Source organism: Triplophysa rosa, linkage group LG22 (genome assembly GCF_024868665.1).
Source record: "Triplophysa rosa linkage group LG22, Trosa_1v2, whole genome shotgun sequence".
Taxonomy (NCBI): domain Eukaryota; kingdom Metazoa; phylum Chordata; class Actinopteri; order Cypriniformes; family Nemacheilidae; genus Triplophysa; species Triplophysa rosa.
Window position 1 is genome coordinate 9,607,945 of NC_079911.1, and position 11,088 is coordinate 9,619,032.

An 11,088-nucleotide genomic window follows, 5' to 3' on the forward strand; every position below is an offset into this window, starting at 1 on the left:
CGCTTTCCATTTCCAGTTTTTTTACGTGAATAATTTGGCATTTTTACTAAACCATCATCTAATATAAATCATAAATTTTGCTTTGGATGCCTCTGTTCAATCTTTGTTTGTCAAAAATGGAGTCGGGAAGAAAAGGCTGGGTGTATGGTTGGCTATTCTATACAGTATGTGCGCTTTCTTTATTTGCCGCTGAAGTGACCGGACAGATTCGTTATTCTATACCTGAGGAAATGTCTGTGGGATCGATTGTTGGAAATATCGCCTCGGATCTTGGACTTGAAACGAAAAGACTGATCTCAGGAAAAGCGCGTGTGTTCAGCGCGGAGAGCAGTGAGTACATTGGACTGGACAAGGAGAACGGACATCTCGTTATGAAAAATAAAATAGACAGAGAGGAATTATGTGGAGAGATAGAAGCCTGTAGTGTCAGTTTTGATGTTATATTGGATAACCCAATTGAGCTTTATCGCGTTACAGTTGACATACAAGACACAAACGACAACAGCCCCGCATTTCAGAAATCTAAAATCGAACTAGAAATCAGCGAATTAGCGGTGCCTGGATGCGCGCTTTCCTTTAGAGAGCGCAATAGATCGAGACGTGGGAATGAATACACTACAGAAATATACCCTTCAACCCACCGATCATTTTAAGCTTAATGTTCAGAATGCTGAAGATGGTAGCAAAAACATTGAGGTGATTCTTCATTCTTCATTAGACAGAGAAAAAGAAAAACATCATAATTTAGTTCTGACTGCTTTCGATGGTGGAAAACCACAAAGATCTGCAACTGTGCAGATAAATGTTGTCGTTATTGATGTAAATGACAATGCGCCTGTGTTTAGTCAATCGTCCTACAAAGCATCCGTTGTTGAAAATGCTGCTAAAGGTACAGTCGTGACAACAGTAAGTGCGACAGATGCTGACGAGACAAGTAACGATGTACAGTATTATTTTGAGCACGCGACCTCTATAATAAAATCTTTGTTCTCGATTGACGCGGACTCTGGAGAGGTTAAAGTCATAGGTGACATAGATTATGAAAAACACAAGCAATTCAAAATTAAAGTCAAAGCTAAAGATAACGGTGGTTTGACTGACTCAAGTGAAATAATTTTTGATGTAATTGATGTAAATGATAACATACCAAAAATGACAGTAATGACATTTTCAGGTGCAGTGTCTGAAGATGCAGTATCTGGCACTGTTATAGCAATGTTAAATGTTCAAGATCTAGATTCAGGTGTCAACAGTAAGATTTCATGCTCTATTGATCTAAACTCACCATTTAAAATCGTCTCATCATTGACTAATTATTACAATCTGGTGACAGACTCAGAATTAGACAGAGAACAGATAGCAGAGTATAATATCACTATAACTGCTGTCGATGGGGGTAATCCACCTCTTTCAAGTAAAGATATTTTAAAACTGAAGATATCTGATGTGAATGATCACGCACCCCAGTTTGAGCAGGAATCATATAATGCTTTTATATCTGAAAATAACCCACCATCTACAACTATTATATCTGTCAAAGCAGAAGACATGGACTGGGGCCCAAATGCCAAGATGTCATATTTTCTTATTGATGGAGATTTAAATGGATCACCACTGACATCTTACATTTCCATAAATTCAGAGACTGGTGTGATCTATGCAGAAAAATCATTTGATTATGAACAAATTAAATCTTTTAAAATAAAAGTTAAAGCTCAAGATGGGGGCTCACCACCTTTATCCAACAACGTGACTCTTAACATCTTCATTCAAGATCAGAATGACAACGCTCCTCAGGTTCTGTATCCTGTACAAACTGGTGGTTCTGTGGTGGCTGAGATTGTGCCTCGATCTGCAGATGTTGGTTATCTGGTCACTAAAGTTGTGGCTGTTGATGTGGACTCTGGACAGAATGCCTGGCTCTCCTATAAACTACAGAAAGCTACAGACAGAGCGCTGTTTGAAGTGGGTTTACAGAACGGAGAAATAAGAACCGTGCGTCAAGTGACTGATAAAGATGCTGTGAAACAAAAACTCACTGTTGTTGTTGAAGATAACGGACAGCCCTCACGCTCAGCTGTGGTCACCATTAATGTGGCAGTTGCTGATAATTTTCCTGAAGTGCTTTCAGAATTCACAGACTCTACACATGACAAGGAATATAACAACGATCTGACTTTTTATTTAATTTTGGCTCTGGCGGTAGTTTCACTGCTCTTTATAGTCTCAATTATTGCAATCGTTTCAGTGAAAATCTACAGATGGAGGCAGAATAAGTTGTTTTATAAATCCGGAGCAAATCTACCTGTGATTCCATATTACCCTCCAGTTTATGCAGACGGCACATTACAGCAAGTGTATAATTATGAAATGTGCGGGACCACTGACTCAAGGATGAGTGACGTGAAGTTTGTCAGGCCCTACAGTCAGAACACACTGGTGAGCCAAAGCTGTTTGGGGACAGTTCAGAGAGAAAAGAAAGAACGTGATAGTGATGACCTGCATTCAGAGGTGAGACCTTACAATGTCACCATGTTTGAAAATTAAAAAACATGTTATTTGGCTTTATTGAGGATCTTTGTACTTTTGTCACACAACATCCATTATCATACTCTGTCACGCTTTCATTTTTGTAGCATGTGACATAACCCGATGCATACATTTAGAAACAGACAGTGTGGATGGCTTCATTATTAGTAATAAGCTGCTTGCACACATTTGATGGAAACTAGTGTATCTGTGTCTTTCACAAACTGCTAAAGAAAAAGAAGCTGAAGGGCTCTCTGATGGAGACAATTGTTATTTAATTATTATAATTCTATTTAACTTACAAGCCAGCTTTCATGCATACAAGGTACCATGTTATATCATATGATACCAACACTAATGGACAGGGCTGCATTACCCGAAACGTTCTTAGTTAAGTATACCTTCTGTAAGTCATATGTTCAGGAGGTTGGTCGCTCTGGAGCTCTTAGCTATACCCTTTATATTCATATTCATATTCATTTCATTTCAATCTCATCTCATCTCATCATATCATATCATATCATATCATATCATATCATATCATCTTATCCGATCCGATCCGATCCTACCCTATCCTATCTTATCATGTCATCTAATCTCATTTTATCATTTTATCTTATCATCTTATCTTATTATTTCATTTTATGTTATTATTTTATTTTTTTATATTTAAGCATTTGGCAGACGCTTGTATCCAAAGCGACTTACATTGCATTAAACGCCAAAGTTCGATTTTGCGTGCATAAATACGCCAATGTTTGCGTGCACCTCGCTGGAGAGCAGCCATTTTGAAACGTACATGAAGAGGAAACACTGAAATAATTAAATTAATACTGTTAGGTTTAGGGTTTGGTTTAGGGTAGAGGTTATAATATGCACGCACGCTAACATTAGGTTTAGGGTTTGAGTTAGGGGACAGGTTAATAAGACAAATTGCCGGTTAATATGCACGCGCGCTAAATTGGCGTATCGTATGCACGCAAAAATAGACGTATTTATGCACGCAAAATCGAACTTTGGCGTACGTATTTCACGATAATGCAACGCGCATGTTATTTATACGCAATTCATGAGAATGGCCTGATAAAATACAATTCTAAAGTTAAATACACCAGTATATTGACGTGTTTTCATGCAAAAAATGTAATTGTCTTTACACTGATGGTTCTTAGCGTTTTAATGATACTATCTAAAGGTGCATCATCTTGTAAACCAAATGATTTAGAGTATATTTAAAGAGAAAGATTAAGGTAGGAAGTTTAGTCAAACTGGCACTGCAGCGATACAGCAAATTTTGGGGCTAAATAAAAAATGCGGCCATCCGCGGAGCATTTTAGTGCATTTAATCCGTGAAAACCTGGCTACAATTATGCTGCAATTATAATTATAGAAAAGTTAACCTGACATGACAGCAAATTCAGCAGCTTTTGGATCTTGTGGGTCTAACTTTGTGAAGACAAAATCATCAGAGCAGCCATAAAATCAGCTATATGTGTTTTTCCTGCTATAGATGTTTATTACATGTTCCGCGTTCTGCGCTTTTATTGAGTAAATAGCAACATATATTATGATAGTATAAATCATGGGTTCCCAAACACAGGTATAATCAAGGCCATCTCATGGCACACCTTTTAAATAGACAATAGGGAATACACACACAATCACTCCCTTTAATTTTTATTGTTCTTGTCATGAATGAATAAATTTAATTTAATTTACAATAAAATATAAAATAACCTTATTGTAGGGCTGCACAATTATGGCATATTTATATTATTCCCCTCGACATTGTTAGTGTGATTAATAATGTTGATTATATTTAAATGTTTTAATGAACACGGCCATAAGCAACGTGCTTTGCGCTATAAATGCGCCGCTTGTGCATCCAGTGTCCAAACACAATAAACGTGTGAACTATACAAGTCTAATTGTTAGTTGAACTGTTTTAATGCACCGCAACAGCAAGTGCCTTTGCGTGACCCTCTTTATGACCCAAAGTTTGAGAACCTTTGATATAAATGAGCATACTGTACGGGTTGATGCATTTGGCCATGAGATTGCGGGTTCGCACACTCCTTTCACAATGAAATAATATTCATGGTTGGATTTAGTTTGCAATTTGTTTTATTTTTATCCTATCATTCCTAATAAATGCAACTTCAACTATTTCTAAAGTGCTTATATTTTATCAAGAACGCCGCTACCTCACATAACGCAGTACAGCAGTCCCTGTATAGAGTGAATAACTGATTGTCGAACGATCGATGTCCATTAATTCGCCTAGAAAGGCATTACTGTAGTTAAGGTATACCTTTAGAGTCTTCGTAGCGCGCTAAGAGACAATGTTATCGGGAAACGCAGCCCTGTACATTAACCTACGTTGTAGTCTTATCTACAACTGTCAAAATAAAATAAAATAAAAACATTATATTAACTTCTTTTAAAAGTGCGGTGTAAAAGTATCAGGTGTACAAAGAGGGTGAGGAAGACAGAGTGAAGCACCAGAGGAGAGAGAGATAATGGAGTGAAGAAAGAGAGACGAGACAAGATAAAGTGCACTAAAAAGTACTGTCCGTGGTGCTGAACGATTACCGGTCATGTTTATATGTTTTAGCATCCCTAACAAGCTAATCATGTTTTTACGTGTCTTATGTTGAGGTCTGTGCACGCAATAGCGGGAAGTGTTAGCCTTTTTGTTTAAATGCTTTTTACATTTCGTTAATTAGTTCCATTCTGCAGTGCTATATTTCGACTTTAAGTGCCGCTGTTCAACCTTTATATCCATATTCTGGTGCTGTTTTCCATTTCTTTAACAAAAACCTAACGCACTGCCATAATAGCCAACAGACAACATAAACGGCGATACTGGATGCTACACAAAAGACCGACAAATAGCTTTTCAGAGACCTTTGCTTTTTTAATCCACATAAAACGACATCCTTTTAAATCCATTTGTTTTGGAGGAAACTGCTCAATTTTTGTTCGTCAAAAATGGAGTCGGGAAGAAAAGGCTGGGTGTATGGTTGGCTATTCTATACAGTATGTGCGCTTTCTTTATTTGCCGCTGAAGTGACCGGACAGATTCGTTATTCTATACCTGAGGAAATGTCTGTGGGATCGATTGTTGGAAATATCGCCTCGGATCTTGGACTTGAACCGAAAAGACTGATTTCAGGAAAAGCGCGTGTGTTCAGCGCGGAGAGCAGTGAGTACATTGGACTGGACAAGGAGAACGGACATCTGATTATTAAGAGTAAAATAGACAGAGAGGAATTATGTGGAGAGATATCCGCGTGTAGTATCAGTTTTGATGTAATTTTGGATAACCCGATGGAGCTTTATCGTGTGACAGTTGACATACAAGACATCAATGATAACAGTCCTTTATTTCCAAAAGCTAAAATCGATAAGGAAATTAATGAATTAGCTGTACTAGGTGCGCGATTTCCGTTAGAAAGCGCAATAGATCGAGACGTAGGAGTGAATACACTACAAAAATATACTCTTCATCCCACTGATCATTTTAAACTGAATGTTCAGAATGCTGAAGATGGTAGCAAAAACGTCGAAATGATTCTTCATTCTCCGCTGGACAGAGAAAAAGAAAAACGTCATAATTTAGTTCTGACTGCTTTCGATGGTGGAAAACCACAAAGGTCCGCGACTGTGCAGATAAATATTGTTGTTCTTGATGTAAATGACAATGCGCCTGTGTTCAGTCAATCGTCCTACAAAGCATCCGTTGTTGAAAATTCTGCTAAAGGTTCAGTCGTGACAACAGTAAGTGCGACAGATGCAGACGAGTCGAGTCACAATATACAGTATTATTTTGAGCACGCGACCTCTATAATAAAATCTTTGTTCTCGATTGACGCGGACTCTGGAGAGGTTAAAGTCATAGGTGACATAGATTATGAAAAACAGAAGCAGTTCAAAATCAAAGTCAATGCTAAAGATCACGGCGGTTTGACTGACTCAAGTGAAATAATTATAGATGTCATAGATGTGAACGACAACATACCAAAAGTTACAATAATGTCTTTCTCCAGTGCAGTATCTGAAGATGCAGCACCAGGCACTGTTATAGCAATGTTAAATGTCCAAGATCTAGACTCAGGGGACAACAGTAAGATAACATGCTCTATTGATCTAAACTCACCATTTAAAATCGTCCCATCATTGACCAATTATTACAATCTGGTGACAGACTCAGAATTAGACAGGGAACAGATAGCAGAGTATAATATCACTATAACTGCTGTCGATGGAGGTAATCCACCACTTTCAAGTAAAGATATTTTAAAACTGAAGATATCTGATGTGAATGATCACGCACCCCAGTTTCAGCAGGAATCATATAATGCTTTTATATCTGAAAATAACCCACCATCTACAACTATTATATCTGTCAAAGCAGAAGACATGGACTGGGGCCCAAATGCCAAGATGTCTTATTTTCTTATTGATGGAGATTTAAATGGATCACCACTGACATCTTACATTTCCATAAATTCAGAGACTGGTGTGATCTATGCAGAAAAATCATTTGATTATGAACAAATTAAATCTTTCAAAATAAAAGTTAAAGCTCAAGATGGGGGCTCACCACCTTTATCCAACAACGTGACTCTTAACATCTTCATTCAAGATCAGAATGACAACGCTCCTCAGGTTCTGTATCCTCTGCAAACTGCTGGTTCTATGGTGGCTGAGATTGTGCCTCGTTCTGCGGATGTTGGTTATCTGGTCACTAAAGTTGTGGCTGTTGATGTGGACTCTGGACAGAATGCCTGGCTCTCCTATAAACTACAGAAAGCTACAGACAGAGCGCTGTTTGAAGTGGGTTTACAGAATGGAGAAGTAAGAACTGTGCGGCAGGTGACTGATAAAGATGCTGTGAAACAAAAACTCACTGTTGTTGTTGAAGATAACGGACAGCCCTCACGCTCAGCTGTGGTCACCATTAATGTGGCAGTTGCTGATAATTTTCCTGAAGTGCTTTCAGAATTTACGGACTCTGGATATACCAAAGAATATGATGTGAACCTGACATTTTATTTAGTTCTTGCGCTGGCTGCTGTCTCTTTCCTGTTCATTACTTGCGTAGTTGTTATAATGTCAATAAAAATCTACAAATGGAGACAATCACGCATCTTCTATCAATCCAATCCACCTGTTATTCCATACTACCCACCAAACTACACAGATACAGGAATTACTGGACCTCTTCCACACGGATATAATTATGAAGTGTGCATGACTACAGACTCGAGGAAAAGCGACTGTAAGTTTTCCACGCTCGGCGGTCAGAATGTTGTGGTGATGGATCCAAGTTTCACAGAAACTATGCAGCGCGCAATGAAAGACATCAACTGCTTGGAAGACCCTAGTTTGCCCGAAATGGTAAGACCAGAAAATCAAATTAAAATGTTGATGTAATATTGACCACACATGTGAAACCATTTAAATGTGTTTTATATTGCAAATCCAAATAGCTGGCTTTATTCGAAACGAAAATAAAACAGAATTAACTTAACTTTTAGGCTACGCCAACGAAAATTAAAACTTTTTAAAATCTGAATTATACGTAGGAAAAAAAAACGTTCCACAGTGCAAATAAATATACTGAATAATAAAAGGGGAATAAAATTGCCCGTTGTACTAAGTCCAATCTTCCAAACATAACTGGTCGTTTAGGATGAGATGAAATAGAACGGTCTCATTTGTTCCTTTAAATCGATAATTTACTAAATTAATAACCTATTTCCATAAACTTAGGTTCTGCTTAAATTTTTGCTGTTCATTGATATCAACCGTAAGGGCCGCTGTTGGCTTGCAGAAATGTGTAGCCTGATCTCATGATTTGCTACCGCCCGCTAAGAGAAGCAGGGGTGATGCTGTTCGGGCTATTCTGGTGGAGATAAAAAAAAGTGCCGATAGGGAAAGCTTAATTTTACCGACAAGCAGCAGATGAAGTGGATTATTGTGTGAATACTTCGATTGTTGCACGTCTTTGGGGGCCATTAATCGGTGAGCTTTTTAAAATGATTGGGATAACTGTACGCACGAGGCTTATTGCAAATCAATCGCGAAGACAACCTTTGGATCATATTTTCGTTTGGAGGGTCTTATTCATTATGACTTTTTGTTATATCTCAGACATTAGTACACAAATACGATACTCCATTCCAGAGGAGATGAAGAAAGGATTTCTTATCGGGAATATAGCTCATGATCTTGGTTTTGATGTTCAAAGACTGCGCTCGGGTCGGGCTCGTATCGTATCTGGCGACAACACTCAATACGCAGAGCTAAAAACAGACAAAGGGACTTTGGTTGTAAATGAGAGAATTGACCGAGAGCAGCTTTGCGCTGAAACCACTCCGTGCAGCTTCACCTTTGAAATAATACTTGATAATCCAATGGAACTACACCATGTTACGGTTGAAATACTGGATATAAACGATCACTCGCCAGCATTTACTAAAGAACAAATAATTATTGAAATAAGTGAATCGGTAACACCAGGAACTCGTTTTCTACTGGGTAGCGCACATGATTCTGATGTGGGCGTGAATGGTATCCAAGACTATATAATGTCACCCAATGATAATTTTATTTTAAAGCAGCATGCACGGCCAAGTGGTGTCAAATATGCTGAAATGGTTCTTCAGAGGCCTCTAGACAGAGAGAAATATTCACGAATTTCTCTCGTCGTCACAGCAGTCGATGGAGGAAATCCGCAAAGATCTGGTAATGTTAAAATCGAGGTTACTGTACTAGATGTAAATGACAACGCGCCTGTATTCAACCAGTCGGTTTACAGAGCTATAATAGCAGAAAATGCGCCAGAGGGAACGCAAATAACTATTGTTAATGCTAGTGATGCAGACAATGGAGTAAATAAAATAGTTTCTTATAGCTTTGCGAATTCAAAAATCATTGATGAGATTTTTAAGATAAATGAAAGCACTGGTGTCGTAACTTTAAATGGGGTGCTTGATTACGAAAAAACAAATAAATATGAATTTGATATCGAAGCAAAGGACCAGGGAGGTTTAGGAGACTCTGCTAAAGTAATTGTTGAATTGATTGATGTAAATGATAATGCACCGGTTATTAGCGTTATGTCATTTTCAAGCCCAGTGAGTGAGGACGCACCTCTTGGAACCACCGTGGCGATCCTCAATGTTAAAGATCTGGATTCAGGTGAAAATGGTCAGGTTCGATGTACAGTTGATCGAAATATGCCATTTAAACTTCAGTCCTCATTACGACATTACTACACGTTAGTAACTGACGCTGCTTTAGATCGTGAACGTGTGGTAGAATATAACATCACCATCACAGCTACTGATTCGGGGTCACCTGCGCTTTCCAGTCAGAAAACATTACATTTTAAAATATCAGATGTTAACGACAATCCTCCTAAGTTCCAAAAAAGTGTTTTCACAACATATATTACTGAAAATAATCAACCTGGTGTGTCCATATTCACTNCCAACACTAATGGACAGGGCTGCATTACCCGAAACGTTCTTAGTTAAGTATACCTTCTGTAAGTCATATGTTCAGGAGGTTGGTCGCTCTGGAGCTCTTAGCTATACCCTTTATATTCATATTCATATTCATTTCATTTCAATCTCATCTCATCTCATCATATCATATCATATCATATCATATCATATCATATCATCTTATCCGATCCGATCCGATCCTACCCTATCCTATCTTATCATGTCATCTAATCTCATTTTATCATTTTATCTTATCATCTTATCTTATTATTTCATTTTATGTTATTATTTTATTTTTTTATATTTAAGCATTTGGCAGACGCTTGTATCCAAAGCGACTTACATTGCATTAAACGCCAAAGTTCGATTTTGCGTGCATAAATACGCCAATGTTTGCGTGCACCTCGCTGGAGAGCAGCCATTTTGAAACGTACATGAAGAGGAAACACTGAAATAAATAAAATAATACTGTTAGGTTTAGGGTTTGGTTTAGGGTAGAGGTTATAATATGCACGCACGCTAACATTAGGTTTAGGGTTTGAGTTAGGGGACAGGTTAATAAGACAAATTGCCGGTTAATATGCACGCGCGCTAAATTGGCGTATCGTATGCACGCAAAAATAGACGTATTTATGCACGCAAAATCGAACTTTGGCGTACGTATTTCACGATAATGCAACGCGCATGTTATTTATACGCAATTCATGAGAATGGCCTGATAAAATACAATTCTAAAGTTAAATACACCAGTATATTGACGTGTTTTCATGCAAAAAATGTAATTGTCTTTACACTGATGGTTCTTAGCGTTTTAATGATACTATCTAAAGGTGCATCATCTTGTAAACCAAATGATTTAGAGTATATTTAAAGAGAAAGATTAAGGTAGGAAGTTTAGTCAAACTGGCACTGCAGCGATACAGCAAATTTTGGGGCTAAATAAAAAATGCGGCCATCCGCGGAGCATTTTAGTGCATTTAATCCGTGAAAACCTGGCTACAATTATGCTGCAATTATAATTATAGAAAAGTTAACCTGACAT

At 37.9% G+C, this 11,088-nt stretch overlaps 1 protein-coding gene across 27 annotated transcripts in view; it reads left to right on the forward strand.

Annotated features, from left to right (window-relative positions):
• LOC130546377 (protocadherin alpha-C2-like) overlaps positions 1 to 11,088 on the forward strand; it is a 193,296-nt gene that overhangs the window by 133,855 nt on the left and 48,353 nt on the right. For 2 of the 27 annotated variants that reach the window (XM_057321596.1, XM_057321622.1), the window contains exon 1: positions 4,963 to 7,932. The exons of the other annotated variants lie outside the window; for them this stretch is intronic. In XM_057321596.1, coding sequence (XP_057177579.1) covers positions 5,521 to 7,932 — 2,412 coding nt within the window. In that variant the 5' untranslated portion in view covers positions 4,963 to 5,520. Of the gene's footprint in view, positions 1 to 4,962; positions 7,933 to 11,088 lie in introns of those variants that run through there. 27 annotated transcript variants of the gene reach the window in all.